Here is a 12,510-nt window from a genome sequence, read left to right on the forward strand (position 1 = left end):
CCAAATCACTCTCAGGGTGCTGAGGGGAGCAGGAGCAGCCAGTGGTGCTGGGGTTCATTCTGTTTCCTCCCTCCTAGCTGGCTCCTGCCGCAGTGCCGCTCCCGCAAACCCTCAGGTCTGGGAAGGCAGAGTTCAGGTCTGGGCAAGCAACCTCTGCTTATCTGCCAGAGCTGCCCGCAGGCTGCATCTCCTCCTGGCTCTGTCCCACCCTGCACTGCTCCCCAGCACCCAGCAGTGCTGGATCTGTCCCAGAGCCACACTGGGCTGGGGTAAAGCAGGGCTAGGGGCCAGCTGAGGGCTCACTGAGCCAAGTCAGGGTGGTTGTACCCTGGACAGGGTGGGTTGCAGAGCTGTTCCATTACAAAAAGTTGGGGTGATCTGAGGTCACTCATCCTCCTGCCCTCTCTTTTATTAATAAAGCTTCTGCAACCCTTGGGGCAGGGGGGAGGGGGAGGGGGTGGGGCTGACGATGCTGCCCCATGCTGGGCTGGGTGCAGGGATGAGGTGGGTGGCAATGGAACACTACAGAAGGCACCAGCCCCTATGTTCCTTCCCCGCTTACTCCAGGAATCTGGGGAGGCAGCCACACCTGACTCTGCACCCAGGCTCGATGGGGAAGCCTGTGTGGATTCTTTAATGCCTTATAGGGCCATATTCCCTGAGCCTGCAGCCTTGGTGGAGGGTAGCATGGCAGTGCTGTGGGTGCCCTGGGACAGAAAGGGGCCTTGTCCAGGTTCCCCAATCAGGGTGCAGGTGAGCAGGTACCTCTGCAGGCAGACAGGGGTGCATCCCTGCTGCCCAGTCCCCTGGGTACACCAAGTCTGCATGTGTCACCTCGTGCCCCGCTTGATCCTGCTCAGCCCCCACTGGCCTGGTGTCCCCAGCTTGTCTAACTGTTGAGATAGGACTCAACAGCTGGCTGCTTGTTGGCACTTGGACATCACTCTGCACTGAGCATCTTTTGGGGGACAGACCTTGGGGGGCAAGATTGGGGGACCCCTGCTTGCCATCCTCAGGGCTGAACCGAAGGGGCTGGTGGGTGATTTTTTTGGGAGGGAGGTGTGACAGTGCAGCCAAGCCTAAAATTCTGGTGGCAGGTGACGATTTGAGTGTGTGTGGCGCTCTCGGTGCCCCCCACAGGGGACGGAGCAGTCCTTTCCTGCCCGCTTCCCCTTGCTCTCATCCCCGCCGCCCCGAGTGATTGGGAGGGGGTGGGTGTCGGGGCCGGGCCAGGGCGTGCCGGGGCGGGCCAGGGGCGGTCGGATGTCGGAGCCCTATAAACGCTCGGTGCCACCGTCGGCCCCAGGAGCGGCGGCGGGATGCGGGTGCTGGTGCCAGTGTGGGTGTGCTCGCTGGGGGCTGCGCTGCTGGCGGCGGGGCGCAGCTTGCCCCGGCTCCGCCTGCCCTACCGCGGTGAGCCGGGCCGGGGGCACCTGTTGCGGGCGGGGGCGGGGGACGTGGGGTTCGGGGAGTCCTCACGACACAGCGATGTTTTCCGCCCCGCCATGGGGTCCGGGTGGGGGGCTTGGGGAGCCTCAGCGGAGAGCGCTGCGCCCTAAGTAGGGGGTTAAGATTTTTTTTTGCGGGGAACACCTTGCGCTGGAGGCTCGGTTTGGGCCGAGGTTTCGGTACGTGGCTACTCTGCACCCCCACATCCCCATGCGGGTCGGGGGGGGGGGGGGGGGAGGGCTACGAAGAGGAGAAGGCAGGGGGAAGAACCGGGTGATGAGGCAGGGGGATGCGCCGCCGGGCCCTTTGCGTCCCACCAGGGCTCGTCTCCCTGGCGTGGGCATCACCGTGGGTGAGCAGCATCCTGCCCACTCCCGAGCTGCCCGACAGGTTCCCCGGGTGCTGCTCAGCCCTGGCACCCTCCGAGCCCCGCCGCCCTGCAGTGCTGTGGTGCCCGAGAGGCATGGGGTGCTGCACTGGCAGAGCCTGGCTTTCGTTAAGACTCTGCCTGTAAGCCTGCTCTGGCTTGCTCCATCTCCTGCTCCGCCAGCTTAATCCAGGGGCTGCTTCCAGCCAAACTTAACAGAGGAGTCTGGAGAGCACAAATTTCTTGCATTTTTTTTTCCCCCCCTAAAAGCAATGAACCTGCTCTGAAAACTTAACATGAACCGAATAATATCTGCCCCCTCCCCAGAGAGAGGCAGTCCTGCTCTCAGAGAGCCCTGGGAGCCGTGGAGCGTGCCCCTGCTCCGGGGGAAAGCTGCCTGGGTTGGGATCCCCTGGCTCTGGGGCACGGGACAGCTCTGTCCCTGTCTCTGTTCCGGGGCAAAGTGGGTGGCTTTGAGGGCTCCCTCCCTGCTGAAAGGGGGAAACGGAGACACACAGTGGCCCCGCTTACCTTGGGAAGCAGCGGGATGGCCCCTGGCTCTGCCCCGTGGTGGGACCTGGTGTGCTCAGGTTGGGCTCGGCAGCAGGGTCAGGACATTCGGGGGGGCCAGCAGAGCTTGGTCGTGGGGCTTAGGGTCTGGCTGAGTGTCTGATCCACTCCAGCCCAAAGTGCGTTCCTCAGGTGTGAGGTGCTCCGCAGGGCTGGGTGGGCTCCTCAGCCTCCCGTGGGGAGCGAGCAACCCTTTGGAGCTTCCCCCCCACCCCTCCTTAAGCTGATTATTCTGTTCCTCTTCCAAATTTGAAACAGAAAAACTGAAATTTCCCATGAAACAAATTCTGCCACCGCCTTCTCCCTGGGGGGAAGGAAAAGAAAATTAAGATTTCAATTAAAACCATTAGAAGCCTCTGAAATGAAAACTGGATGAACTAAGGCTGCTTGTGCTTAGCTCATCTGCCTGGGCTGTGCATGGCTGGTGGCTCCGGGACAATGTTTAGGAGGAGAAGGCATCCTGCTGTGGGTGCAGGGCTGTCTGTGTCCCCAGTGCTCCCTCTCACTTCAAGATGCTCTTTTCCTTCTGCTTTTGACTTCTAGCAGTGGCAGAGGGGAAAGAGCCTTTTGCTTCTGCATGGACTGGGAGCATCGCAGCCCAGTCCCCTCCAGGGACCCCTGAGCTTGGTGGCTGGCTCCTGTGGGACCTTTTGTCTGGGGAGAAAAGGGGTTCTGGGGATGGGTGGGGCATAGCAAGGTGCTGCTCGCTGGGAAGATGAAGTCGAGGTAGGAGAAGGAGCCCTGGGCTGGTGTAATCTGAGGCGCAGGAGGAATTTGCCTGGGCTGGGGGAGAAGGGGAAGCCTGGTCTGAAACAATAAAAGGAGCTCAGTGACTTTATCAATGTTATTCTGAGCTGGGAAAATATTATTGCAGGGCAAGAATAGAAGGAGATGACAGTGTTTTCCTGGGCTGAGCCTGGCCATACAGGAGGACACAAGATGCTGGGAGGACATGGGGAGTAGGGTACCCCCCTGGGAGATGAGGCTGGAGGGGCCCTCAGTGCCTGGTACCAGTTCTGCTTGCAGGCATCGGGGTCTTCCCAGTGGGGATGGATCCGTTGGGGCTGTATCCCTCTGTGCCACCAGCATCACCAGTTAGGACACTTGAGCAACTTGGCAGGGATGGGAGCTGTGTGTGATGGGGTGGAGGTGGCTGTGTCCTTCTCTCCAGGGATGGATATTGACTCCTTTGCAGGTCCCAGAGGAAGCATTTTTCATGAGGATGGGGGCACTGTGCAGCTGGCCACCTCCTTGCTGGAGGTGCCTCCAGCAAGAGCAAGGTTTAGTACCCCAGTGTCCTGGGCTGCTGGCATCTAGGATTGTCTCAGCATCCCCTCCCTGGGGACATGTGTGGGGGATGTTTGAGCTGGGGGTTTCCCTGAGGACAGCAATGGAGGCTGGCAGCCTTCTCTGGTGCAGGGTGTCTGGGGACAAGACTGTGCTCATCAATGGCTCTTTGTCCTCCTCCTCCTCCTCCACACAGTGGTCATGGTTATCTGGCTTGGGGTCGAGGCGGTCGCTGAGACAGTTTCAGAGCCCAGTGAAGCTGGGCTGCTCCCTCTTGCCCTCTTCCTCTGCAGCAGCTGGGTGGGTGCCATCATGCTGGGGTTTTTGGCTTGCTAACCCTGAAAATAACTTCCCACTGGGAACCAGTCACAGCAGTGCCACTGTGAGGGTCCTCTCAGCATCCCATAGGTTACAGGCTTGGATCTGCTTTGAGAGCTTTGACCATCAGACTCTGTGGCTTTGGGATGTGATGTCCACCCAAGGGACACAGTGTCCCCATGCTGGTGCCCCTCCTCAAGTACAATCCTAGTGCCATGGTGGGGAGATCTCTGAAATCTGGTGGTGGCAGTGGTGGACTTTGTGCGCTGGTTTCCCCATGGTCCTGGCTGGGTGCCTGCTATTGTGTCCCTGGCTGGCACTGGAGGGAGGCTGGACCTGCTTTCCACCCACGCCATGTCCACACTTGCCACCCTCCTGGGCCATGGGAGCTCAGCCTGCAGCTGAGGACACGGCACAACATACTGCAGCATGGCTGCTGAAGGAGCCCAGAGTGGTTCAGCTGAGCTTTGCTGGGGGCGAACTTGCCTGGGACCCTGCTACCAGCTGGCTCTCTACCTTTGGCCTTGGCTGGAGGAGAGCACACCACCATGGGCAGGGTGAGGCCTCTGGGAAGGTATGGAGATGGATGCTGCAGCCTGCAGCTCTGAGACCAGCTCATCTGCTGGCCCTGGCACGACTCTACAATACTCAGAACCAGCAGCCTGGGGGAACCCTCCTACCTTTGCCCCCATTGCAGCCCTCCAGTTGCCCCTTGGAAGAGCCCTTAGTGACGGTCTAAGTGTCCTTTCATGTTTCTAAGTGGGTGTGGAGGGTGTTCAGATGCTGGGAGCCCACATGGCACCTGTGGTTGTGTTGCCCCTCTCTGCTTCTCCTCCCCTTGATGCCCCTTCGCTGCACCCTCTCATGGCTGGGTGGTGGGGCTCCTAGGGCTGCAAGAGGACACAGCTGTGGGATATTATCCATCACTTTTCCCTCTTGTCCTTGCATTGGGTGACAGCTTGAGGTCCTGGGGCTGTGCTCTCCTGGCAAGGTGGGTTGTAGGATGGCACCTCAGCTTGGGCAGCAAGTGTACAGGGCATCAGGATGTCCTTCAAGCTCAATACAAGCACTTGTGGCTGTGTCTGGGGGACACACATTTTGGGTGCATGGTGCATACGATATCCTGCAGGTCTCTGGGGATGGGATCAATTCTGATAGTTCTCTCCCACCTTGACAGAGCTTGTGGGCACCAACCGCTCGGTCCTCTTCTTCGGCCACCGAGGCGTCCTGGGCTTCCGCTCCCTCTACCTGGATGAGTATCGTGACCGGCTCTTCATTGGAGGGAAGGATGTGCTCTACTCTCTGCTCCTGGACAGGACCACTGAGGATGTCAGGGAGGTGAGCTGTGTTCTCCTGAGCACCACAAAGTCTCTGTCCCTACCCTGGCTTCTGTGCATTCCTCACCCCTCTGTGTGGGCAATGCCAGGAAAAGTCATCCCAAAGCAAGGCCTGCCCTGGGAATGTCCTCATTCCAAGTGCCCTAAAATGCATCCAACAACTTGCCTGGCAAGGGTGGGCTGGTCATGGGGCTCAGAGGCCCGTTAGTCAGGGGTTGGACTAGATGATCTCTGGAGGTCCCTTCCAACCCCTAACACCCTGTGATCCTGTGAGTTATAGTTGGCAGCCTAGGAGACTGGTGGCAGAGCCTACACATGATTCCCCTGGGTACTAAGCAGGGTTTGGGACTTGAACTCTCCTAAAAGGCTGCCACTGGGAGAGCCAGTGCACTCCCTCCCCACCTGGGCATCCCCTTTGTGGGCCAAATACGTAGCTGAAAGCCTGCAGAGACGAGGAGCCAAAAGGATCCATCACTGCAATGAACTGCATCAGAGCTCAGCTGGCAAAGCCCCCAGACCTCTCCTGGATCCTTGGTGGGAGAGCTGATGGACCAGAGGGAAAATGCTGGATGGTAGCTCCCCTCCACCTTCACCCTCTCCTTTTCAACTTCTTGTTTTTTTAAACATGGCTCTGAGACACTTCTAGCTGAAGAAAGTGGAGAAGGAAATGAAGTGCCCCTTAGTGTGCTGGGTCACTGCAGTGGGGTCAAGGGCTTGTGTACCTAAGCTGGCCTTTGTCTGAGAGCCTCTGAAGGTGGTGGGGCATTTGGACTCCATTGCTCCCTGCTGTCCCCCAGTGCCCCTTCCCCAAGCTACCCTTAATTTCACCTCCTTCCAGGGCAGTTCTGGCCATCCCCAGTGTGACTATCCAAAACCAGCCTGGCTGTGGGCTGTGACAGCCAAGGTGCATCTCCCCAGGAGGAAGGATCTGCCTTGGGTCACAGGGTGGGAGCCCTGGGCTGGGTGGGCTCTGGGAAGCTGTTCATGGCTCTCTCTGTACCTCTCCATCCACATGCCATCAGAAGCCCGGGGATGTGTATCTCCAAGGCTGGGTACCTTCTGTCCCCCCTCCCTACTCCAATAGGTTTTTTGTGTTTCAGATCTACTGGCCACCCCTCCCTGGGCAGACAGAGGAGTGTTTTCGGAAGGGCAAGGACGCAGGGGTGAGTCTTGCCTCATGTGTGCTCTGAGCTGGCTCCCCTGGTGCTGGGGCTGTGCCTGCTGGGGATGGCCTGGGGCAGAGCAAAGCAGATTCTGGTATGTGAGGGAAACGGAGGCAGGGAGTTGGTGACTAGGCCTGGCCATGCTGGATGCTTGCTCTGGGCTCTGGAAATCCCATCTTCAGGGCTCTGCTCAGCCCTGCAGCACAGGGCAGTGGCCAGCCTGCCCCAAATGTGGCTGCACTGAGCGAACAGGGATGGCTGGGCTCCGAGACTGAGCTCAGAGGGACCAAAAGCCCAGTACTGGGCTCCAGACCCCGGTGACATTGGCCTGTCCTGGCAAGTCCCAGTGGTGGGAAACATGTTAACTTGAGCTCACTGCCCAAACCTTATCTATCTTTGCATCCCCCTGCCCTGACATGACGTAGGGCCATGGTGAGGACAAGGTCCCCATGGCTCTCCTGGCCCAGACGAATTGCTCCCAGGAGTCCCTGTCCTGCTCCACGTGTTTATTTTACAAGCTCTCACCGACAGACACAAGCCAGGGCAGGCTCAACTTTTTATTTTTCTTGAAAATAGATGATTTTTTTTTTTAACTTGCTATTTTAGAGGCTCTTTGCAAAGAGAAAATAAACAGCAGGGAGTCTGGGAACCCCTGGAGCAGCTCCGTGGCGGTGTTCCCAGCAGATGAGGGGCCTCATGTCCTACTCAGGGGGGATGACAGGGGGCCAGCAGGGCTGGCACTGGGTGGGGGGGTTGCCTCTGAGCTAACGGGGGGTCTGCCCAGTCGGGACAGGGGCCCTTTTCCCGTGGGAAACACCAGGAGGGGCCGCTCAAGGTCAGAGGCGGCAGGGCTGCAGCCCTGGGGGTGCCATTGTTACTGGTCCTGCGTAGAAGGGGACAAGCCCACACGGTAGCGGTCGGAGCTGTCCCGCAGGCAGCCGAGGATGCCCACGGGCATCCGTCTCCGACTCCCGCGTTTCCTCCTTTTGTTTCCTCCCCGGTGAGCAGGAACGTGATGGGGAAGGACGTTCCTGTATCTGGTCACGTCCTGGGCGCTAGGTAGAGAAAGAGTTCCCAGGGATCTGGGGCTGGGTGTGGGAGCTGCCACCAGGATCTTGCTGGGCTGATGACCTTGCACCCCCTGGCTTGTGTGGGCTGTGTGATGGGGCGTGCACACAGGTGCCCACAAGGCAGGAGATGCCCAGGTTCTGGCTGGACCATGCATTGTTCCCCTTGGCAGCAGGAGGACCAGTAAAAAGCCCTGTCCTTCTGCAGTGGGCAGATGAAGTCTATGCAAGCCCTGTCAGTGGGTGCAAGCTGCCACCTTGCCACCTTGGCAGGGGGGTGAAGGCAGAGAGTCTAGGGCGCAGCCAGGCCCAGGGCTGGGGCTCACCTGTTGTTGGAGGGCCCCAGGAAGAGGCAGGGAACTGGGCGTTGACAAGGCACTGAGACCTCTGCAACCCTGCCCTGCTGTCCCCTCCAGACTGACTGTGCCAACTACATCCGGGTGCTGCACCCCTACAACCGGACACACTTGCTGGCCTGCGGGACAGGAGCCTTCCATCCTGTCTGTGCCTTTGTTTACGTGGGGCACCGTGGCGAGGTAGGTCACACTGTGGTGGGTGCCTGTCCTGAGCACCTCTGGAGGGGATCCTCTGGGGAGATAGACCCTCATAGTCTTCCTCCTGAGTGGGGATCTTCAGGACTGTGTGGGGATGTGGGATGTAGTGTTTGCCCCATGCTGAATACTGGGTGTTTGTGTCAGGAACCAGCTCCCTCTTGCCTCTTTGGCCTTCTAATTCCCTCTCCCCAGCTCCCCCACCTTTGTGGCCTGGCATCACCTTCCCTGACATCCTCTGGGGGTTGTGGCGTGGGTGGTGTTTTTTCCTCTCCCAGCTAATAAGTCAGGTGGAAAGGCAGGGCTCCCTCTTTGCAGCAGGAAGAAGCCCTGCCCATGCCACAGTGCTTGCAGCCAGGCTGACTGGCAAGTGGTGGGTCTGGTGGGTCCCTCCAGCTGCTGCATATCTTCGTGCCTCAAAAAGCATGGGCTCTGTGCAGACAGTCCCTTTGGGAGCACTGGGGCTGCGGGTGCCAGACCCTGTATGCCAGCAGGCCCCATTGCCAGGGAACGGTGTGGGGCTCACTGCCCGCTCCCTGCCACTCCCCCTCACGCAGCACGCCTTCAGCCTGGACCCTGTCAGCGTGGAATCTGGCCGGGGCAGGTGCCCGCACGAGCCCGGCCGAGCTTTCGCCAGCACCGTCATCGGTGAGTTGTCTTCCTCGGGGACCTGAGAGCCTTCGGGACACCAGGACCGGGGCCAGTCCCTGTGCCAGCCAGGGCTGACTCCCGGCCCCGTGGGGGGTGTTTGTGCCAGGCGGGGAGCTGTACGCTGGCCTCACCGCAGATTTCCTGGGCCGTGATCCTGGCATCTTCCGCAGCACAGGGACGCGCTCCGCCCTGCGCACCGAGGTGGACCAGAGCCTGCTCAGTGGTACCAGCTCCCTTCTGACCCTCCATCCCCCCAAGAAGGGCTACTGCTGGGGACCACGAACCTTGCGGTAGCCTGCTGGTATAAGCAGGTCAAGACACTGGGGCAGCAGTGTCTTGGGGGCGTCCTCCTGGCCAGCCTCCAGCCCCAGTGTGGTGTGGGATTGCAAAGGTGGTGGCGATGCCCTCTCACACCACCGGATGTGGTGGGTGGCTCTTCCTCATAGACCCCAAGTTTGTGGCAGCCCACCTGATCCCAGACAACAATGACCGGGACAACGACAAAGCCTACTTCTTCTTCACGGAGAAGGTGGTGGAAGTAGACAGCAAGGAGCCCGCCATCGTCAGCCGGGTGGCACGGGTCTGCGTGGTAAGATGCTGGTGGGGACCACAGGGGACAGGGTTGTGCCAAGTCACAGAATTGGCCCTGATACTCCCTGCTCTGATGCAGAATGATGCTGGTGGCCAGAGGGTGCTAGTCAACAAGTGGAGTACCTTCAACAAAGCCCGTCTGCTGTGCTCCGTGCCCGGTCCTGGTGGCATTGACACCCACTTTGATGAGCTGGGTAAGAAGTGCATGGAGCTGGGGACCTCAGCAGGGCAGATCCCTTAGTTGGTGGCTTCAGGAAGCCCTTGGGCTTCCAGGAGAAACCCCATGTTTTCATCTCCAGAGGATGTCTTCTTGCTGAGGACCAAAGATGGAAAGAGCCCAGAAATCTATGCCCTCTTCAGCACTGTCAGGTGGGTGGTTCAGCTCTAGCCTCTGGGGACATGCAGCTACAGCTGCCCATGACCTGCCCTGTTACTGTCACCATGTGGCTGCTGGCTGCTCCCCAACCTCTGCCAGGTCTGCTCTGGTCTGTATGGAGATGTTGGTGCTCCCATGCCTGCCACCGATGGTGCCAGTGCTAAGCATGGCTCTGCTCATGCCATTCACCATCTCCTTTCAGCCACGTTTTCCAGGGCTCTGCTGTCTGTGTGTACCGCATGGCTGACATCCGGGAGGTCTTCAACGGGCCCTTCGCCCACCGGGAGAGCCCCCACCACCAGTGGGGTGCCTACGAGGGCAGGGTGCCCTACCCACGACCAGGCGTGGTGAGAAACGCCCAGGGGCAGGGGAGCTCTGGGTCCCCTCCTCTGATTGCTCTTCTAGGGGTGGTGGTGGGGACAGCCACTCCACCTACTCACCTGCTGGGATGAGCTCCCTATGGGATCCACCCCAGGTCAGCTGGGGTCCGAGGCCTGGCAAATGGGTTGAGAAGGTGGATCCCAAAATGTAATGCAGAGAGAGCACCAAACCAGCTCTGTGGGATGGTGGAGAGGGAAGGAGGGCTGGGTGCTAGGGTGGCTGCGCTGAGCTGGTGCCCTCTCACCCCCGCAGTGTCCCAGCAAGACGACCAACCAGCCCCGGCGGCAGTATGGCACCACCAAGGACTTCCCCGACGAGGTGCTGCACTTTGCCCGTGCTCACCCCCTCATGTACCAGCCTGTGCACCCCTGGCACCGCCGGCCCCTCCTGCTGAAGACCGACCTGCCCCACCGCCTGCGCCAGCTCGTGGTGGACAGGGTGGAGGCTGAGGATGGGCAGCACGATGTCCTCTTCCTTGGGACGGGTGAGTGGCAGATGCAGCATGCAGGGAGGAGCCCCAGCACTGGTGCTACTGGTGGGCATGCTGCTGGCACGCAGAGGAAAGGGTGCTCACACCTCCATCCTCCTCCCTGCAGATGCTGGCTCAGTGCTGAAGGTGGTGGTCCTGCAAAAGACAAGCTCAGCTGCAACTGAGGAAGTTGTCCTAGAGGAGCTGCAGGTTTTTAAGGTGCTACTTTTAAGGAGGAGGGGCAATGGGGTGGGTTCATGCTGGGGGACCCACATGGGGATGGAGGCTCTGGGCTATCACTGCACTGTTGGGCACTGGGAGGTCGCAGGGCTGTGTGGGCAGAGAGTTCCTAGGAGTGTGTTCATGCTCCCCAGGAACACTGGTGGTCCCTCCCCAGTGCCCTGGCATCTCTGAGTGGGCTGAGCTCTCAGTGGCAAGGTTTTCACCACCCTCCCATCTGCTCTGTTCCCCTGCAGAAGCCTGTGCCCATCACCCAGATGGAGATATCTGTCAAGCGTGTGAGTACAGACATAGCTCTGCCATGGGGCTGGGGACAGGGCAGGTGGCCAGGAGGCACTGAGCTGCTGTCACCAGCCTCCCAAAGCCCACAAGGTGCTTCCTGTGGGAGGCTCCCCTGAGTGCTGCCAGCAACATCATCTTAGTGCTGTTCCCTCAGCAAACGCTCTATGTGGGATCTAGCCTGGGGGTGGCCCAGGTACGGCTGCACCAGTGTGAGACCTATGGCACAGCTTGTGCTGAATGCTGCCTGGCCAGGGATCCCTACTGCACCTGGGATGGCACTGCCTGCACTCACCACCAGCCTTCTGGCAAGCGCCGACATCGCCGCCAGGACATCCGCCACGGCAACCCTGTGCACCAATGTCTGGACCAGAACCTGACTGGTGAGGGACTATGGTGCCCACAGGGCTGAGGGGCTCATCTGAATGCTCTGAGATGTCCTGGCCTCCAAAGCCCTTGGCATCCAGAGGGGCTTGCAGCCATCCCAGGTGGGCTGACACGCTTGAGTCCTTGTCTGTAGACTGTGGGGGGCCCCAAGAGAAGGTGGGTGCTGCTGGATCTGGGCTCTGTTCCCATGGAGAAGGGGACTGAAGCCAGATGTTGGCTGAGGGGTGTTGGTAACTGGGTGTGCAGAAGCCTGGCTTTGCCCTCCCTGTGAGCCTGTGTCTGTCTTTGCCCCAGTGGATGACTTTGAGAGCGTGGAGGAGAAGGTGCTTTACGGGGCAGAGGACAACAGCACCTTCCTGGAGTGTGTGCCTCGGTCCCCACAGGCCAGCGTGCAGTGGTTTGTCCAGAGGCCCCCCGATGAGCAGCGGAACGAGGTGAGGCTTCCCCACACCTGCCTTGCACCCCACAGCAGGGACATGGGGCTGGACCCAGCCTCCCCTCCCAACCCCGCGATCACCACCAGGTGAAGACGGACGAGCGGATCCTGCAGACGGAGCAAGGGCTGCTCTTCCGCCGGCTGCAGCGCCATGACGCTGGAATCTACTACTGCAAAACCCTGGAGCATGGCTTCACCCAGACAGTGGCCAAGACAGCCTTGGAGGTGCTCACCAGCGAGCAGCTGGCACACTCCTTCCCCCAGGAGTGGGGGCACAAGTCCCCATACCTGCCTTGCCCTGAACTCTGGCTGACACCACAGGTTCCCAAAACCTGGTACAAGGACATCATGCACCTCATCAGCTCCCAAAGCCCGCGGCGGGTGGAGGAGTACTGTGCCCGTCTCTGGTGTGGCAGCAGCCGCCCCCACCACCGCAAGAGCAAGCTGGCCCAGGGCAAACATGGCCTGGGCAGCGTGGATGTGGCCAAGAAGGCAAGGATGGCCAAACCCCACAGCGAGAGAAAGCGTGTGCCGCGGCAAGCCACAGCCACTTAGGGAGGGCAGGCTGCTGGACATGGGCTGGCCGCGGGT

At 60.1% G+C, this 12,510-nt stretch overlaps 1 protein-coding gene across 1 annotated transcript; it reads left to right on the forward strand.

The window, feature by feature from the left end:
* The first annotated feature begins 1,314 nt into the window (after positions 1–1,314).
* Positions 1,315–12,510, forward strand: SEMA3G (semaphorin 3G). Its single transcript, XM_054167133.1, has 16 exons — positions 1,315–1,413; positions 5,169–5,329; positions 6,429–6,491; positions 7,975–8,094; positions 8,667–8,757; positions 8,867–8,983; positions 9,207–9,349; positions 9,431–9,545; positions 9,651–9,720; positions 9,930–10,074; positions 10,361–10,592; positions 10,705–10,796; positions 11,054–11,095; positions 11,254–11,479; positions 11,778–11,917; positions 12,007–12,510. The coding sequence occupies exons 1-16, from the start codon at positions 1,320–1,322 to the stop codon at positions 12,472–12,474; spliced, it is 2,319 nt and encodes a 772-aa protein (XP_054023108.1). The 5' UTR covers positions 1,315–1,319; the 3' UTR covers positions 12,475–12,510.

Source organism: Dryobates pubescens, chromosome 1 (assembly GCF_014839835.1).
Source record: "Dryobates pubescens isolate bDryPub1 chromosome 1, bDryPub1.pri, whole genome shotgun sequence".
NCBI lineage: Eukaryota > Metazoa > Chordata > Aves > Piciformes > Picidae > Dryobates > Dryobates pubescens.

Excerpts from the sequence above, each read along its gene's own strand:
- SEMA3G (XM_054167133.1), top strand. The coding sequence starts at position 1,320 with ATGCGGGTGCTGGTGCCAGTGTGGGTGTGCTCGCTGGGGGCTGCGCTG. Across the intron at positions 8,758-8,866 it reads TTTCGCCAGCACCGTCATCG|GCGGGGAGCTGTACGCTGGC; the intron begins GTGAGTTGTCTT and ends TGTTTGTGCCAG. Across the intron at positions 8,984-9,206 it reads GGACCAGAGCCTGCTCAGTG|ACCCCAAGTTTGTGGCAGCC; the intron begins GTACCAGCTCCC and ends TCTTCCTCATAG.